The 19274-nt window shown below is 40.6% G+C and overlaps 1 protein-coding gene across 1 annotated transcript; it reads left to right on the forward strand.

Moving 5' to 3' along the window:
• The first annotated feature begins 1656 nt into the window (after positions 1 to 1656).
• Positions 1657 to 16631, forward strand: PSMC6 (proteasome 26S subunit, ATPase 6). The gene is made up of 14 exons (XM_067554775.1): positions 1657 to 1804; positions 2416 to 2495; positions 2868 to 2907; positions 3123 to 3175; positions 7091 to 7158; positions 7657 to 7771; positions 8882 to 8969; positions 9231 to 9292; positions 9377 to 9500; positions 9834 to 9895; positions 11043 to 11163; positions 11258 to 11338; positions 13269 to 13340; positions 14492 to 16631. The coding sequence occupies exons 1-14, from the start codon at positions 1678 to 1680 to the stop codon at positions 14608 to 14610; spliced, it is 1212 nt and encodes a 403-aa protein (XP_067410876.1). The 5' UTR covers positions 1657 to 1677; the 3' UTR covers positions 14611 to 16631.
• Positions 16632 to 19274: the final 2643 nt, after the last annotated feature.

The following is a 19274-nucleotide window of genomic DNA, read 5'->3' on the forward strand; positions in this document are numbered from 1 at the left end:
CAGGAACAAGGTTTTATTCTGTAATGAAACAGAGAACAGGATGACAGTCCAGCAGCCTCCTCACTGCTTGCTCACCTGTTCCCAGCATCACTCACTCATCAGTGCTCCTGGTTGGTGCATCTCTGGTACCTATCACCAGGAACCAGGAAGTTCTCCCAACATGCCACAGTTTGTAGTCCACAGTTTGTCATTCCCATTACTGTTGCTGCTGAAACACACTGGACCTTGGGCTACATAGGGAAACCTATTTTATTCTTAATGTAAAAGCACTACAGAGAAAATATATTAAAATATATTAAAATACACCAGCTAAGCACCAGCCCCAGCTAAGCAGAGATTCTCCTCCTGGTGGGTGTCAGTCCGTCTAACCCTTCCATAAAGATTGGGGCCCTCTGCGGATCAGAGGTCCTGTCCATTTGCTGGATCAGGGGAAAAAAAACAAAAAACCCAAACCAGTTTAAAACCAGGGTATTTCTCCCAAACTCCGTTCACTGTCTGTTGGTCCCAGGAGAATCCTGTCTGAAATAGCATTTGCAAATCTCACCAGGGGATGGCTTCAAAGGGCAGATAACCAGAGGAATTACATAGGCTTTCCCCCCCTTTCTAGAGCAGTGCTTCTCAACCTTTCAGGACTATTGTACCCCTTTCAGGTGTCTGATTTCTCTTTTGTATCCCAAATTGCACCTCACTTAAAAACGATTCGCTTACCACATCAGACATAAAAAGACAAAAGTGTCACAGCACACTGTTACTGAAAAATTGCTTCATTTTTCATTTTCATCATATAATTATAAAATAAATTGACTGGAATATAAATACTGTACTTACATTTCAGTGTATAACATATACAGCAGTATAAACAAGTCATTGTTTATGAAATTTTAGTTTGTACAGACTTCACTAGTGTTTTTTATGTGGCCTGCTGTAAAACGAGGCGAATAGCTAGATGAGTTGATGTAGCCCCTGGAAGACCTTTGTGTACCCCCAGGGTTGAGAAACACTGCCCTAGAGACGTTACATACAATCTCACAATAACACATACACGATGGCATTTTTAATACAGTGGACCCCGAAGGTATTAAATTCAGTTCCGTAAGGCTTGTCCAGGCTGTTGCAAGATATTGGTGTATCTGTCGCAGAAGGGAGGGAGGACACAGCCTTCTATAGGAACCAGGGAGGGCTAAGCCCTGAAGAAGGGATCCTTGCAGAGCTTTCCTCCTAGAGTTAGGCGTGTGCATAAATCTTCGCCGCACTGGGGCCTTCTGCTTCACTTTCAGCTGGTGCATGCCTCCTGCATAAAGTTAAGCCGGTTGCACCGATGGGGGCGGCTGGGGCGTGTCCCGCTGCTCTGTGACGCTCTTAAAAAGCCACAGATCTGGGTGACGGCGGCTTCGAATCATCTCCACAGCGTTTCAAGGCAACGCACGTTTTGGAAACCGCACCCCCAGCCTGGGGGCGGCCCCTGCACAGCGCCTCCCCTTTCCTGGCGGCGCTAGGACCCGGGGGGGGGGGGGGGGGGGGGGCGCGCGCGCGCGCGCGTGGGCGGCGGGCCGGGGCCGGCGGTGCCGTTCCCCTCCGCGGCGGCAGGGGGCGCGCTCCGCCGGTGGGGGAGTGCGCGCGCGCGGGGCGGGGCGGGGCGGGGGGAGGTGGCGGCGCGCGGCCCTGCCCCCGGCGGCCATGGCCCTTCCCGGCATTCCCTATGAGCGGCGCCTGCTCATCATGGCGGACCCGAGAGACAAGGCGCTGCAGGATTACCGCAAGAAGCTGCTGGAGCACAAGGAGATCGACGGGCGCCTCAAGGAGTGTGAGCGGCGGGGCCGGGAGCGGGGGGCCGCCGCCGGGCCGGGACCGTGGAGCAGCCGCGCGGGGGCCGAGCGGCCTGGGCGGGGGGGGGTGGGTAAAGGGAGGGGAGCCCTGGGCCCGCTGAGGGGAGCCCTGGGCCCGCTGGGGGGAGGGGGAGGGGCTGTCTGCGGGGAGGCGGGGCCGGGGGGCCGCGGCCCTGATCCAGTGGGGGGAGGGGATCCTCACATGGGGGGGGGGGAGGGACGTGCCCAGTCCCAGCTCCCCTCCTTCCCCTCCCCCACCCCCCCAATCCCCGACTGGGACTAGGCCCAGCCGAGCTGGCGCTATTCACCCAGGGCCAGGGAATGTGAGGTGGTTTCTTTTCCTTTTCTTGCATTCATATCCTGGACCTTGTGCTGGGCTTAGCCTAGATTCCCTGGTCTGCAAGCTGCAGTTCAGGGCTGGGTACCACTGCTCTGGGATACGGTTACTGCTTTTAGCCAGCACAGCCGAGTGCGGATTCTCCTCTATCCACTTTATCTGGGAAATCTGAAGTGCAGTTAAATCATCTCTGCCAATTGGTTTCTAGTAGACTGAAGGCTCAGCAAATCCTTTTCTTCTTTTGTTTTTCAGTAAGGGAGCAACTGAAAGAGCTTACCAAGCAATATGAAAAATCTGAAAACGACCTCAAGGCTTTGCAAAGTGTGGGACAGGTATGCATTACGTGTAATGACCCAATTGTGTATGGCGCTGTGCGGTAGGTGAGCTGTGCTTAACTAGTTATTACCACAGATGGATTTAAAATTGAATGATGTAAACTGGATATGATACAGTTTAAAGCAAATGTGTCCCATGGTGTGGGCTTTACAAGTGGGAAGTACGTAGAGTAGATGTATTTTCAATAATTGTTCCTGGTGTATGGAGCAATGAAAAGGAAATAGAATAATAGGCTTCTCCCGTGGAGCTGGAAAAGAGACTAGGTGGTGACTGGCAGGAGCTGTGACTGTTTGTTTTTTTTAAATATTCTTGTACTAATATAACTTTATGTATGCATACGTAATACTTTTTTCCATTTTTTTTCATAGATTGTTGGTGAGGTTCTTAAACAGTTAACAGAAGAGAAATGTAAGTATCCTAGGTGATATGTTTTACTTTTTTGAAACCTCTGTTTTTTAAAATAAGCCAATTGAATTATGACTTTTAAGGAATGAAATACGGTGCATTATTAACTTAGACATCACTATGAAAATACTGAATAGCTGCTACTTATTTTGCACTAGCAATTAGGAGGATTAAAAAGAATGTGATCTTGTTTTCTCTGTCATTTTTGCTCCCTCTAGTCATTGTGAAAGCTACAAATGGGCCAAGATACGTGGTTGGCTGTCGTCGTCAGGTAACTTTGCTTGGCTTGGATATTTTTATCCAATATTAGCTTGCTCTAATATTAAGTATTATAGTCATTTTGCTTTTAAAGTTAGCAAGTTCATACTTTGCTCTTTAAGCTATGCTTGGCTAACAGCATACAGATGTGTTGTTTCCTGCACCCTAGTGCTAGGTCATGAAATGCCAGGAATGCTGAAATGGATTCTTGGGAATAATAAATCAAAGTGCAAACAGTCCAAGATGTTATAGTTTTGGTATAGTTTGGTGTTCTCGTATATGGGTTTTAGTTTTTCAGTTTGATCCTTCTTATACAGTTAAGTCTCTGTTTTTCTCCCAAACTTAAGAACATAAAAACAGGACTAGAAGGGACCTCCTGGGTTATCAAGTCTAGTCCTGGCTCTCACAAGCAACCATGTCACAGTAATCCCTTTAGTAAACTTATCAAAATCCATTTTAAAACCCATTAAGTTTCTTGCCCTAAGTATTCCTATTGGAAGACCAGAACTTCACTCCTTTAATGTTTAGAAACTTTCTAATTTCCAGCCTAAATCTACTCATGGCCAGTTTATCCCCATTAGTTCTTTTGCCAACTTTGTCATTAAGCTTAAATAGCTCTGGTGTTTACCCACTTGATGATGTGTTTAGAAAGCGCAATCCTCTTCCTTCTCAGCCTTTGTTTTGCGAGGCTAAACTACCCAAGCTATTTTAGGCCTGGTCTACGCTGCCAGTGGATTTCAGCGGCAGTTGACAGGAGAGACGCAAGCTACTCTATGTAGTTTGCGTATCTCTCGTCAACTTACTAACTTCTACTTACCGCAGCATCCCCTCTGTGCTGTGCCGATGGGAAATGCCCTCCGGTCAACGCAGAGTTACTTTTCTTGCAGGGGTGGATATATGGTGTCAACTTCTGGGATCAATTGAGCTGGTCTCCACTGCTGCTGAATTGATCCTGCGGAATTGATCCTGCACTGCCAACAATGCTGCCGGCAGTGTAGACATACCCTTAGTCTCCTCTCGTAAAATAGACTCTCCATTCCCCTTATTATCCTACTAGGACCTCTCTGCACCTGTTCCAGTTTGAATGAATCGTTCTTGAATATGGATGACCAGAATTGTCTACAGTATTCCAGATAAGGTCTTAGACACTTGGACTGTTTGGAAAGGTTTCACCTCAATTGCTAACGGGGTCTGCACAACCTCCTTTTGGCTTCTTTTGTGGCTTTCCCTTCCTCATCCTAGTTGAAAACTGAATTCATTGTCCAATGCGTTAGGCTTAACTTCATGAAACTGGTTTTCCCCTTGATATCCTCAAAATCCACCCCACTGACTACTTTTTGTGACAATCAAAAATCAGCTACAACTCTGCTACAGGAGCATGACTAGCTTTCTCTCTAAATGACTTTGCAGAACCTCAGTGCTTTCAGTCTGAGGATCTGGTGTCTGTCTGCCTAAATTGTATAAGGTAGTTAATTAACCATGAGATCAGAGTACATTTCAGACACACTAATCCCTTTTCCAGCCTTGCCAGCAGGAATAAACTTTGTTACTCTTGGGATTTTTATATAATAGTGTGAGAGGCTGATACTCTAGAGGATTATTGCAGGAAATGCTTGTCTCTATCCAGGGTCACTCCTCCACCTTTCTTCTTCTTCCACATCTGCTTCTGGCAAAATGAAAATGAATAAGAGATGGTGCTGTTGCCATAACCAAAAATGTGACATTTCAGGCATCTGGCATGGGAAAGAAAACAATCACATGGTGCTGTTAAGGACTGTTTAGCTGTTAACGGGCCACTAAATGTTATGGACTGAAAATGTGACTCATTTATAATGTTTAGCAAGGAATACCCATTAGATGTTTGGGTTTGTTTGTTTTTTAAATCTACTTTTTAAGATGTCTTTTAAGCCACTTTTTACGTAGGACCTATTTATTTAAAGTGTTCTGTAAGTGGAGAACCAGCAGAGGGAGCACAAATTAATCCCTAGCCGCTGGTAATGTCAGTATATACTTTCTTTATGTAGAAAAAAGGAAGGGAAGAGAAATACATTTCCAGTTTCATATGCATCTTCTAAATAGAGGATGACAAAATTGGTACAGGGTGAAAAGTCAGGTTTCCAAGAAGGTATAAGCAATGTTACACTTCTGACTTTTTTTTAATCATCGGTCAATAACTTCTGAATATATAAAACATGCTGCCTAATTTAGTGTGTTTAATATTCTTGGAGGGAGGCAGCCATTATTGAGACTTCTGACATGACATATATAATCATAGCATATTCTCTCCTATTTAGAAAAATCTAAACCAGAAGGAAGACTCTTTTTCTATAAAGGAAACAGTGTGACTTAATAGTGTCACTTGATCTCCACTAGAAAGGAAATAAACTAAGCCTCATTATAGATATTAACTATACCTTCTTTAAAAAAAAAAAAAAAAAAAAAGTATTTCATACTGATTAAAGTTGCAAGTGTTGTGCAATATCGATATATTCTCTGGATTCTTCAGTTTATCGTATACAAAGTTTAAGCTGAACACTCTGGTAGGCTATGGTTTAATAAAAGCATTAACAAATCTGTAAATCGTAAAGTAAATTGAAGTCTCCATTTAGATGATATACATTCTTTTTACCCTGCTTTACAATTTACAGAATTTTTTAAAGACTGCCTAGAATTTGACATTCAAATGTTTCTTTAGAATTTTTTTTATCTCCACTACATGCTCACATTGTGTTTGTCATGTGATGCATATAAGTGCTAGGCTTCTAATGATATTTGGGAGAATGAAGAGGTATTGGAACATTTGTTGGAAAACACCTAATTACAGAGAGTAAAGGCAAGCAATAGATCAGACTCTGCCTATTCTCCTTGTGGAATTTCTGTAAGGGCCCGTCTACTTGGCCAAATTCAGGGTTGTGTTATAAATGTCACAATATTGTCAACAGTGCTATAAACACAGTCCCACAACACTGTAAATTTTGCTGCATAGATGCACTTTTGCTCCTCAGTTCTGGAAGATTTCAAAACTCTAACACACATTTACTATCTTCTGCGTAGGCGGACATAAGTGTTCTTGATTATGTGTCAAGAAATATGAAAACTAATGCAGCTAGATCTGGGCATGGCCTGCCTTGATTTTTTGAATGCAGTGATCCAAACACTAAAGTAACTGTAGTTTTTAACCTTCATTCCCAGGGCAGTTCTATACAGTACAGGCCTGCTCCTTTTAAACGGTGCAGCAGGATGAACAATGCATTTTCTCAGGGCCTGTGACAATATATATTTTTGATCATGGAAGGGTGATATTGATGGACTAGCTTTTGTCTGGGTAGTAGAGTGGTAATAAAGCTGTAACTCTTGAATAAAATACTTTTTAATCTTGTAAAATGCCGAGAACCGAAGCACGATGTCAGCCAATCAACATATTTTTATCCATCACTGTTCCCAAAATGGAAATAATACCAAGGGAAATAATTTCCTGTGAAATGTAAAGCTGCAGATGAGAGCTAATTCACCTGGTTCAAGTGGGTCTGCTAAGGATGGGTAGTGGTGAGGTTCTGATTAAGGCAGGATATAATGCTTTAATTGATCTTTTGTAAAATTTGTAATTATGTTGCAAGTTTATATGGTGTGAGAGGGGAAGTACCATTATGGGTCAGGAACGGTCTAAGCAACAGGAAGCAGAGTGTAGGAATGCATGGTCAGCAAAACCACCTGCCCCAATTGCAAAGGTACTGGAAACCACTAGATTCTCCTTGTTCAGCTCTCTTCACTTGTGTCTGAGGAAGAAGGGAAAGTCGTCATCTGAATCCTTGCTTAGACTCAACACTTTCTCTGTCATATCAAACAACAACAATTGCTGCAGAAATATAAATTCCATCACTTTGCTGTTTGAGTCAATTTCTAATAGAAAAATCTCTTGTGAAACTAGCTTGACAAAAGTAAGCTGAAGCCTGGGACAAGAGTTGCTCTGGATATGACCACACTAACTATTATGAGGTAAGCTTTTGCCACCAAGTTTTTTTTTTTTTTAATGTGAAGGATAGAGTTGGTCTAAATATGTTGCAGTTCTTAGGTTTGAATAATAAATCTTGTAGTGCTTTAAAAATTCTTCCAGATACATACGTACATTATATGGGCAAATACTTCCAGGGTGGTTTTACAGATTTATTAGAGCTGGTTAAACATTTTTTGTTTGAAATGGCTTTTTAATCAAAACAAACTTCTATAAGAAATGTCTGGTTTTTGTCACATTTTGGGGTATTTTGTTGAAAAAACCCAAATGTTTCATTTTTGAGAAGTTTGTCTGCCTCTCCAAGTTTAATTGCAAAAATGAAAAAATGTTTATAGAAAATTTTGATGAAGAATGTTTGTCAATTTTTCATAGGGGAAACAAGCATTTCCCAAGCAGCTCTAAGATTTATTTAAATCACTAATGAGTATACAGTCTCTGTAGAAGAAAATAACATCTGTTTTGTTAATACTCAAATGCTACAGATACTTGCCAAGGGAAGTGGATCCATTGGTTTACAATATGTCTCATGAAGATCCTGGGAACGTTTCTTATTCTGAGATTGGAGGGTTATCGGAACAAATCAGGGAGCTGAGAGAGGTACTGTATGTTTAATTACAGAAATACATATTGAATAGTGGTACCTACTCTGAGGAAAAGTTGCGCTTCATGTTGTGGCAGGTGGGTGGGTTAAAAACATGGTGTTTAAAGATGTTCAGAAGAGGTTTGTATACTGATAGTGTTCTGACAGGGTGAGGGAGGGTTTGCCTTTCCTTGCCAAAAGTGCATATAGATAATCATGTTGTATCAGGTGTTTTTATTTTAAGGAGTCATGATACAGACTATTAAAGATTTCTACCAGAATAGCGTTTTGTGCACCTTATTAACTTCATGCAGGAAAGAGAGCTTATAGGACACTATTTAAAAATACTTTTTGATCTCCATAAACGTACAAAGTGCTCAACATAGCTTCTGAAAGAACAGGGGCCCCATACCAGATTACCTTCAATCTGGCTCTGAGGAACGTAACGTGCATCAACAATTCAGGTACAAGAAGGTGCAGAGATGCGAATGAGATGAACATTAGGAGGCTATACTAAAATAGATGGGTTGAAGGATGCTTCCAAGTTGAGGGGGTGTCATGAAGTAAAGGTGCAAAGCAGAATGGAAGAGAAAATGACAAAAGGCCAAAATCTAGTCTTTGCACTGGAGTAACTACTGAAATAATTGGAGCTACAGTAGAAAATCAGAGTTACGAACACCTCGGGAATAGAGGTTGTTCATAACTTTGAACAAAATGTTATGGTTCTTTCAAAAGTTTACAATTGAACATTGACTTAATACAGCTTTGAAACTACTATGCAGAAGAAAAGTGCTTTTTTAGCAATCTTAATTTAAATGAAACAAGCACAGAAATAGTTTCCTTACCTTGTCAAATCTTTTTTAAAGTTTCTCTTTATTTTTTTAGTAGTTTACATTTAACACAGCACTGCTGTATTTGCCTTTTTTTTTTTTTTGGTATCTGCTGCTGCCTGATCACCTACTTCTGGTTCCAAATGACGTGTGTGGTTGACTGGTCAGTTCATAACGCTGGTGTTTGTAACTCTGAGGTTCTACTGTACCAGAAACCTATCATACCATCTAACCGTATAGTAATATAGTCAAGGATCTGTTTAAAACTAAATACTACTTAACTGCCTCTTTTCCCAGGTAATAGAGTTACCACTTACAAATCCAGAATTATTCCAGCGTGTGGGAATTATACCTCCAAAAGGTTGCTTGCTGTATGGCCCACCAGGTGAGTAGACATCCGTAGATGCCTTTCATTTCCAGTTTTGAGTTCTGTCCATAATTTAGGCAGAATGAGACCTCGTGTCCATAAGTCTGTCAGGTAGGCATCTGAATTTCAATTCTCCTTACAATATAATTAGTGCTGAACTGCCATCTTGGAAAACTGTTGCTGTATTTTGTTATACTTTTGTACTCTTGAATTATATTTCAATATGTAATTTTAGCAATTGGTCTACAAGTTGAACAGCTTCAGTCTCTGTCCGTCCAGGTACTGGGAAAACACTCCTGGCGAGAGCTGTTGCTAGCCAACTAGACTGCAATTTCTTAAAGGTAAAATAATGGAATTCTTTTCAAGTAGTTACAGTAAATCTGTGTTCAGTCTGTTTGCTCATGTTACCCGTTCATTTTCAACAGGTTGTGTCTAGTTCTATTGTAGACAAGTACATTGGTGAAAGCGCTCGGTTGATCAGAGAAATGTTCAACTATGCCAGAGACCATCAGCCATGTATCATTTTCATGGATGAAATAGATGCTATTGGTAAGGCTAATGAACTGTATGATGGCTAAAGTTTCTTGTGAATATTAACTTCTGCCCTGAAGCAATAGTCTTTTCTCAAAAAGACAAATACATAGTTGATTGTCAGGGAGCCTTTCTGTGCAGAATGAACAGGGTAGAAGAGGCTTCTTAAAAGGAGATCTGTTTACATTTGGCTTGGACCTTTGACCAAGATACATAGCACTCTTAAACATGCATTTAACTTTACCTAATTCTTAATTTGATTTTTAGTCACTTTAAAATTTATTTCGCTAAGAAACTATTTAGAGCTTAAAAAAAAGTATAGTTAACTTCCAAATGTAATATATGCTATAGGTGGCCGTCGTTTCTCGGAAGGAACGTCAGCTGATAGAGAAATCCAGAGAACCCTAATGGAGGTAAACATCTAAAATGTAATCTTTTATAGTAATGCGAAATAATAGATGTGCAAATCCATGTATTATCCAGATTGTTAGAACTGTTGCTGCATTAGTATCTTCAGTTAAAAGTGAACTGAGATGCTTTGCTTAAAAAATAATGCAGTTAAAACTGTTTGAGATCCAAAATGCATAGGCTATGTATTTGTATGTAATTCACTTCAAACGTGACTTGAGAGGTTCTTTATCTGCTAAGACCTGAGCTTAGGTTTCTGTGCTTCCCCCACAAGAATTGACTACACCAATACTGAACCCACCTTGTTTAGATGTTGGAGGTCATCAACTCTTTCAAGGGAAAATCAGAGCCCAGAACCTCTCTCAGCAGGTAGAAGCTTTCTGTTCAAAAGATGTCTAACATCTAAAGTTCAAAACACATATTGTGCCATCAGTTTGGGTATTAAATAAAACTGTGAACTAAAGTAATTGGAAACTGGACAATCAATCTTGTGAAGAGAATTTTTTTAAAAAAAGCAAAATCGGTAACAGTTCTGTGTAAGAATTCTAAGTCTGATTGGTGTATGATATCCCACAGGTGAGGTATTTTTATCAGTTTGCCCAACCCAAAAAGAATGCATATTAAGTGAATATGTCTGCCTTACATGTAGTGTAAAATAATCACAAGTAATAGAGGTTTGAGTTTTCCATAGCAGAACTGGATATATCCAGTTAAATGCCTTCAGTAGTGACTGAATATTCTAGGGGCTGTTCTCCAAAGGTAGTTTTGTGTGAATCCTCCTTAGTGCAATATATTGTAAGTATAACTGCCAAGCACTAGCTTTTAGTACTTGGAGGAAAAAAGTGTGAAAGTGAAAGGTCACTAGAATGTTGTAATCTTCCATATTTGGGCTGTTTCATTTAGACTTCTTATCCAGTGTAAGCATAGCATCCTTAATGTTTTGGGTTTTTTTAAAGCTATCCTTTATCTATGAAATATATGGAGAGCTGTGGTATTCTTTGATTATCACAGTTAAGAAGCGGGTAGCATTGTCTTAAGCTTATTGTTTCCATGGCTTCTTTTATCTGTAATGATCACTAGTGAAAACGAAGTGAGAGTTATTAGATTTATGAACATGTTAAGTTTAAAAAAAAAAATCTCCATTTCCTCTAGTTATTGAATCAAATGGATGGATTTGATACGCTGCACAGAGTTAAAATGATCATGGCTACTAATAGACCAGACACGTTGGATCCTGCATTGCTGCGTCCTGGGAGACTGGATAGAAAAATCCGTGAGTTGACATCTTCACTGTTGGGCGTGTGTGTAATTCTGTATATTATTCTTGTTTACCCATTTTAATTAACAAAAACAAATTCTCTATTTAGATATTGATTTACCAAATGAACAAGCCAGATTAGATATATTGAAGATTCATGCAGGTCCTATCACTAAACATGGTGAAATAGGTAAGTACCCAGAGCTGTTTAAATATTTCTCCAAGTTTGATTGCCATCAGTTTGTAAAAGTGGGGCGAGAGTGAATTGGTTACTGGTAACCCTAACATCCACTCCCCAAAAATGTTTCTCATTATTATTTAAATAGATCTGTACTGAACTATTGCTGAACTTGACTTTTTAAAAATCTGAAGGTTTGAGAGATTGTAGCCATATTTAGGAAGGTTACTAATCAGAAAAACTATGATTCACATCAGGTGGGTCTCTTTCCATTGTGTAATGGAACATCTTGCTATAAGCAGACATTCCCATTTGTGAAACAAAAATGAAAGGTTAGAACCGTATATGGCTTTGAGAACAAACGAGGGTATTTTTGTCCAAAAGGAAAACTTGGAAAGTTATGAGCAACTGAAAAGTGGGTTTTACATGGAAACCTCATACTTTTTAATTACAGAAGTTTTGCTGTCCGTTTGTGCTACAACTATGGCTTGAAAAAGGATGCACTTGCCATTAAGGAGTAGGCAAACTTTATCTGGGGCATGGGTGGCAGAGGCTCTGTAGAGCGAAACTGACAAGATTCTAATCAGTTATGTTACTGAAGACTGACCAGAATCTTGTTGGCTTCACTCTGAGATTGCCTGGAGGTAATCTGTGAGAAGCAGGTGAGACACTGAAGTTAACAGGAACTTGGGGTTGGGCTGGAAAAGAGGACCTGAAAACAGAAGAAAGAGAGACTGAGAATGGAACACCCCTCTACCGCTGACGGAGGGCTTTTCCCTTGGTGGCTGTTTCTGAGAGATGTGAGATAGGAAGAGTATCGCACCCCCTCACAGCAGCCAGAAGGCAGAGAAAGGACACCTACAACCTAAAGCTGATATAAAAGAGAGCTGTGAAGTTAAATCCAGATAGCACCCTGAAAGAAATCCCAGCACACCCTTTCCAAGAAACCAGAGAGGAGCATGAGCTGCTCAGATAGTGTCCAGTTCCTGGACCCAGTGTGACACCTCTGTTTTTTGTATCAGTATTTGGCCAGCAGGTGTCAGACTTCTCAAGTCTTGGCTGTAACTTTTAAAATTCTTTGTGAAGATTAGTTTGTAAGCTGTTTCCATTTTTGTGATTTTTACAAATGTATGTAGATTGGTTACACTAGAATGCCACTCGCTTACAGTAATGATATAGCTATGGGTCAGGTGTCAGTATTAGTCCTAAGTTTTCATGTTCTTCACATAAAATAAAAATAACCTTTCAGTTAATGTCTTGTGGTGTTCATAATAAAAAGGAAAACTATTTTTAAAAGTTTAGTAAAAATCAGATTTGTAGTTTAAGATATTTAAATTAAAAAATTACAGAAAAAATGGTTTTGCTAATTAAGACACATAGTACTTTGTAGTCCAACTCAAAATTAAATATGCAGTCAAAAGAGATCTGAAATGCACAGAACTTGTGAATTTATATTCCAAAAACTGTGAATTTATGAATTTATATTCCAGAAACTGTAATCCATCTGCACACTTTGTGCATATGTAATGATAGTAGATAGTGCTTTTAATAGCTTTTCTTAAAAATGCTCATTGTAAATACTATACTTGTGCAAGTGGGTCAAGTTATGATGGTTATGGGAATAATAAATGTTGAAATTATTTTTATCTATATGCATCTAAATCTCAACTATAACATTGATTTAACGTACATCTTTTTATTTAATTTTGATGTTTGTATGTGCAAGTTAGTGACTTTTAAATATGATTGTTTTGTTTTATCTTGGCTGACCTATGTTAAGAGGGGGAATAACAGAGCTGGTAAATTCAATTAGTGTAGTGCTAATAACTTTTCATTTGCACTGAGAATCAAAGTAGAATGTTCAGTTAGATGATGCTGTACTGCAATGGAACACAAACTGATTCATACTTCTAGTTAATTGGCATTCTTGTTTTGTTAATAGATTATGAAGCAATTGTGAAGCTTTCAGATGGCTTTAATGGAGCAGATTTGAGAAATGTCTGTACTGAAGCAGGTAAGAGGTGCCTCACTCACTTATATCCATTTGCTCAGTTCTTCATTTTGATGTGCTGAGTCTTGCTATAAACATTAAATATTCATGACTAGTTTCTCTCATCTGTTCCTAGTATAATAGATTAACATGAAATTCAAGAACATTCCATTGTTTTACGTTCATTCATTTTTGAGAGTCAGCTAGCATTTACATTTTTTTACATCAGTGGCAGGAAACTTTGGTTCATATAATGCTGTAGTGTTTCCTTAGTAAGTTTCAAAGGACTGCAAAATGTATCTCTTGGAACACTGGCATTGTTGTCAAATGCTCACTTGAAAGGATCTGAATATATGCTCATATACCTTTAAAAGTGTGGAGAGAAGTAGTAAAATGAAGTTCCCTGAAACTGGATGAAACAAGTGTAACCAACTTGCACAAAAATCTGCTTTTTCCAAATTCTTCTTTATGGCTTATATCAACTGTTATTTAAGTTGTACAGAAAATGATTCTTTGGGATCTCTCTCTCCTATGTGTCCCACTCAGGGCTTGTCTACATAGGGAAGCTGACGGGCATAGCTGTAGTGAAATAATTATACCTCTAGCTAAATTGGTAGATGTGCCTTGTCAGAATAAAAGTGGCTTTATTCCAGAATAATTACTCTGCTTCCGAAGATGTCTGAGGTGCAAGTAAAGAAAAAAAAACTGATTGAAGTTACTCACTGAATCTCCATATGGAGTATGTAACTTTTAATTTTGATCCTTTCAATGTTGTTTTAATCACAAAGTGCTAGACTGTGGAATGTTTCAGTTCTATATTTCTGCTGCTAGTAACACTAAGGGCTAGTCTACACTAGAAGCGCTACATCAGCACAGATGCACCGATGCAGCTGCACCACTGTAGCGGGTCTGAAGACAGTATGCCCAAGGGGAGAGCACTCTTCCAGCAGCATAATTATTCCACCCCCATGAGAGGCAGAAGCTATGTTGGTGGGAGAAGCTCTCCCACCAACATAGCACCGGTATGGACAGTGCTTAGGTTGCTGTAACTTGTGTTGCTCTGAGGTGGCTTTTTCCACCTCCCTGAGTGACATAAATCACATTGGCTTACATGGTAATGGAGACCTGCCCTAACTCAGTAAATATCTAGCTGTTTCTCCAATTGTTCTTCACAGGTATGTTTGCAATTCGTGCTGATCATGACTTCGTAGTTCAGGAAGACTTCATGAAAGCTGTTAGAAAAGTAGCAGATTCTAAGAAGCTGGAGTCTAAGCTGGACTACAAACCTGTTTAAACCACATAGTTAATGATTGACTGCACAGGAGATATTGGATTAATGTATAGAAGAAAAGAAAATGTACTTCTTGGCTATGATCTTTTTACAAGTGTATGTATAACACCATAAACAAATAATTGATGCTAGTTACAAGTTGGCTACAGAAGTGTGTATCTGTACAGTTCTGAAAATGTGGCATTCACTGCAAGTTAAGGAGTGAGATGTGTTGTTGTAACAATTACTGTGTGAATTTATAAACCTACCCAAATGGTTTAATTTAGCAGATTTGAAGGAAGTCGGTGCATTTCCTGACTTATTTTATATCATTTTCCTTCCTCTAAACAGTTGAATAAAACTTGTTTAAGTCTTTCATATGTACCTCCTCTCTACCTCTTTAGTCAAAAGCATCCTTTATAGTTCTTTGGGTATTTAAAGTGCTACTTATCTCTGATATTCATTATCATGTTCCATTCAGCCATGTCTTTTGATAAACAATCTATACAAAATTCTCTGTAAAACTGATTTGTCAGATACAATGTATCTAAAACACAAGTTAGAAAATGTAATAGAATGAGCTCTTAATAGTGTATAACAATTTCATGTTGCCTGTTTATGTAGAAGAGGGTACTATTTTTGTTTAGATTCCACCTCTGAAATCTGTGGAAGGGATTCAATTGGAACTAAAACTTAAATGATTATTGCTCAAAATGCATTAACTAGACAATTTGTTATAGCCTGATTTCAGGTAGCATTCTTTCTTTAAAAAAATGTTCATATATACTTCTCTGAAAGTGCCATACTCCTAAATGTTTGTAGGTAACCTAAAATGCCATTTGGCTGTATAACTTTATAAAAAAGTTAACTTAGTCTTAAAGAATAATATTGTCAGGGCCTCAATCTAGAACTACTGAAAGGGTCAAACATATTAATTTGTTTTGGTTTAGGTGTTTTTGTAAAAACAGCTCTTCTTCCACTGGGTAATCCAACAGTCACTTTTTAAAAATATACTCGCACTCTCCTCTCCACCTTCCCAGCTCTCATTTCTGTCCTATAGCAACTGAGACTATCCACCGTAAACTATTAAAATTATGGTATCTAAACTACACTGGATTGGGAGTGGTGAGAAGGTGATAGAATACACAGAGGGCTAAATACTGGTCTGCTATAGGTTGTAAGGTGTCACAGGCCAGAATTTGGCCTACTGACTACTATCTCCACACATACTGGGAACTGACTACTGCAGCTGCTCATTTTCAGTAATCCTTCAAGCATGATCAAAGGGCTTTAACTCAGAAGCCAAGGAATGTTCTGGTTTTTTTTTTTTCATTTTTTTTTAATTTTTTTTTTTTTTTTTTTTTTTTTTTTTTTTTTTTTTTCCCAAGCAATCCATCAATGTGGATTTTTTTCATTCCACTTTTGATGTGTGTAGGGAAATGGTTTTCATAGTGCTTGTATTTTACTTCAACTTTCTAGGTAAATTTTAAAAACACCCCAAAAGTGATGCATCTGTATGTATTAAGACTCCATTTTTTGCCACTAACTACCCCAACTGGATTAGTCTGTGCCTGTCCAGCTCTCAAACAACTTAGATTAGTTCTATAAATTTCCCAAAGCCATGCTGTTTGTTTGCCTTATGTACTAGTACAGAATGAACTGTAGTACTATCTGTGTTAGAACCACAAAAGAGTGTCTAATTTAAAATACAGAACTGAAACAAACTACTACAATGCACAGGCAAAGGTAGCTACAAGAAGCTAATGGCTAATCATTACATATGAAAGAGCATGCATGTTCATCTCAATCAATGTAATAGTAAAACAGGGTTGTAGAACATTATTACCTTGTCTAAAGTGTCAGTGGTATAAAATGTCACTCAGTTTATTTCTATTATGAAATCACCCTGAATAGGGCTAGATGTCAATATGCATGGTTAAATACCTCTGTTAAAGAAAGTCTATAGACTGCTCTAAATGTATAAAAAAACAGTTAGATGAAAGTTTAATAAAACTGAATTGATCTACAGCCATCTTATAATATTATACCAATTGTGTGAAATTTGTTACATTAGTTTGGAGAAGATGAGTGAAATAGACATTCAGTTCTATGCAGAACAGATGTATGGATCTTTGTAACATGGTAGGTTTTGTCTTGAGCTTAAGAGGATTTTAGTTAGATTGTAGGAATCAGTTTATCTAACTGCTGTTTTGCTAATACTGAAGATGTTTTAGTCACTTCACTGTGAGCAAGCCCTCTCTCCAGCATTGAGGCCAGTAGATGTTTTGGTTGAATGGTTCCTTGCTGTGAAGAAAAGCAAATTTGTTCGAGTGAGGTGGCAAGAGCAGAATAGTTGTTTCTTTTGAGGTGTAGTGCTTAAGATTATGTCTACACCGTGGCTAAACACCCACAGCTGGACCTGTATCTAGGGTCTTAGGCTGCAAAAATGAAGTGTAGATGTTAGGGCTCTGGGACGCTTCCCATGCATGGAGTCCCGGAGCTCAGACTCCAGCCTCAGCCTGAACATCTACACTGCAGTTTTACAGCCCGGTAGCCTGAGCCCTGCAACCCCAAGTCAGGTTAATTATAAAATAAAAATGACCCAGTCATGGACCAGAACCCTAGAGGGCTTAGTGCTGTGTGTACAAAGAACAAAAACTTTCTACAGTTTTACAGCCCAAGCAAGCTTAAAAGATGAGAAAATAGATGGACACAGATCTTAGAGCAGGCAAGAAAATACTGAGTCTATATTGGTCAAACATGATAGGCAGGGATCACAGCCCACGATCTGCCTAAATTAAAGATTTTTCTTGATAGGTATAATAGTAAAAGTTGTAAAGAGGGATTTGAAGGAGGACAATGAGGTAGCTTTGTGGGTGTTTACAGGGAGCTCTTCCCCCAGGTGAGGCAGCATTAGGGAAAGCACAAGGGGAAAATTTAACAAATGGGTGATTAAGGCTGGCATCAGCAGCCCATTAGAGGCAGGAGTCAATATCTTTATAGCGTATGAAATTATAAGTAGTGATAGGCTGTGAAATTGAAGACAAGTAGGTGTATGATTCAATGGAGAAAGGAGAGCTGAGGTAATATGGTAAAAGTGATTAGCTAGGAAAATTATCTTTTCAGTAGCATTTTGAACAGATATTTTTGAGACAAGATTGCATTTGTCAAGGCCAGAGAAGAGGATGGTGCAGTAAGCAAGATAGGAGATGGGAGCTTGGATGGGTGTTTTAGCTGTGGGGGTTGATAGGTAAGGGGACTGTGTCTTAGAGACATTATGCAGAAAGAATTGGCAAGATTTAGAGACAGCCTGGATGTGAGGGCTTGGAGACAGGACCAAGCCAAAGATGACACCCAGTTTACAGGCCTGAGGGATAGGATATTGGTATTGTCCACAGTGACTAAGGTAGGGAGGAGGGCTGCCAGGGGAAGATTAGGCTTTCTGTTTGGCATGCTGAGTTGAAGCTGATGGCTGGAGATCAGAGAAGATGTCAGAGATTTTAGTTTGGACAGAAGATGACAGGTCTGAGTAGAGGAGTGGATGCCTGCACAGAGATAGTTGAATTTGTGTTTGCAAGTTCAATTATCTGGAGAAGAGATGGAAACCAAAGAGAGAGTCGTGGGGAACCCCACAGAAAGTTGGAGGGGGATGAGGAAGATCTGAAGGAGTGAGGACAGTCACTTAAACCAAGAGAGAAGGAGAGATCAAGAGGAGTATTGAAGTCAGCTGGCAGGATAAGGATGGTGGTCAATATTGTCTTGTTTCTTTGTCCCCCACACTCCAGCCTGTATCCCTCTTTTGTTTTATACTTAGATTGCATACTCTTCCGGGAAGGGACTAACTTTTTGTTGTGTTTCTACAGCCTCTGCCCCAATGGTATTGTGGTCCATAAGCAGTGCTCCAGGTGCTATTGCAACACAAATAAATGAGGGCTGGCTCTGAGCTGTGACTAGGAAGAGGCCATTAAAGTTTCAACGGATTGCTAGGGGCAGAAGCCAGACTGGAAGGGGAAAAGTCTAGCCAGCCATTCCAGACAGTTTGTTCAATGAGGTGAGAGAGGAAAGGCGGGGAGGGGAGGAACAGGAAGTGGCGAGGCAATGGGGAGAACCTAAAGCACTCTGTGTATTGTGGGAGCCTGGGAAAGTTATGGATGAGAGGGGGAGAGAGGTCAGTGCAGCAAGTGGGAGGTTAGAGCAGCTGAGCCGCTCCTGCAGCCCGGCGAGAGCTGTGGGAAGGAAGGTGAAGTCTGGCGTGGAGGGGAGCGGGGAGAACTTCACAAGCTGCAGCAGAACGAGGGTCAGCCGCCGCTGGGCAGCACCCTCCGTAAGGCTGGAGCTGCTCCTCGCACGCGGCTGCAGGGCGGAGCGACGGAGCCCGGCTGCAACAGGAGGCGGCTGCTGCTGCGCCCAGGGGCGGGCGGCAGGCGTGGCCAGGCCCTCGTGGGGCTGGGGTTAGCGCTTCTCACCCGCCCTCGGGTGCGGGACTAACCAGAACTGCCCTTGCCTCTGACCAGGGGAGAGAACCCAGCGCCCCCACCAAGCGCAAAGGGCTGAGCGCGCCCAGCTGAGAGCCTGGCGCGCGCCACAGACCTAATGTGCTCGGAGACCCCGCCCCCTCCGGGCGGGACCCCGCCCCCGCGTTCTGACCAAACGGGACCCCGCCCCCTCCAGCCGAGGTCCCACCCCCA

This window comes from Emydura macquarii, unplaced genomic scaffold (genome assembly GCF_026122565.2).
Source record: "Emydura macquarii macquarii isolate MOO-44397 ecotype Brisbane River unplaced genomic scaffold, CSIRO-AGI_Emac_v2 contig_1551, whole genome shotgun sequence".
NCBI lineage: Eukaryota > Metazoa > Chordata > Testudines > Chelidae > Emydura > Emydura macquarii.

What these genes read in the sequence shown, in the direction of transcription:
- PSMC6 (XM_067554775.1), top strand. Translation starts at nt 1,678, where the DNA reads ATGGCCCTTCCCGGCATTCCCTATGAGCGGCGCCTGCTCATCATGGCG. An exon ending in CGACGGGCGCCTCAAGGAGT is followed by an intron (nt 1,805 to 2,415) that starts GTGAGCGGCGGG and finishes TTTGTTTTTCAG; the next exon opens with TAAGGGAGCAACTGAAAGAG. An exon ending in ACCACACTAACTATTATGAG is followed by an intron (nt 7,159 to 7,656) that starts GTAAGCTTTTGC and finishes CAAATGCTACAG; the next exon opens with ATACTTGCCAAGGGAAGTGG.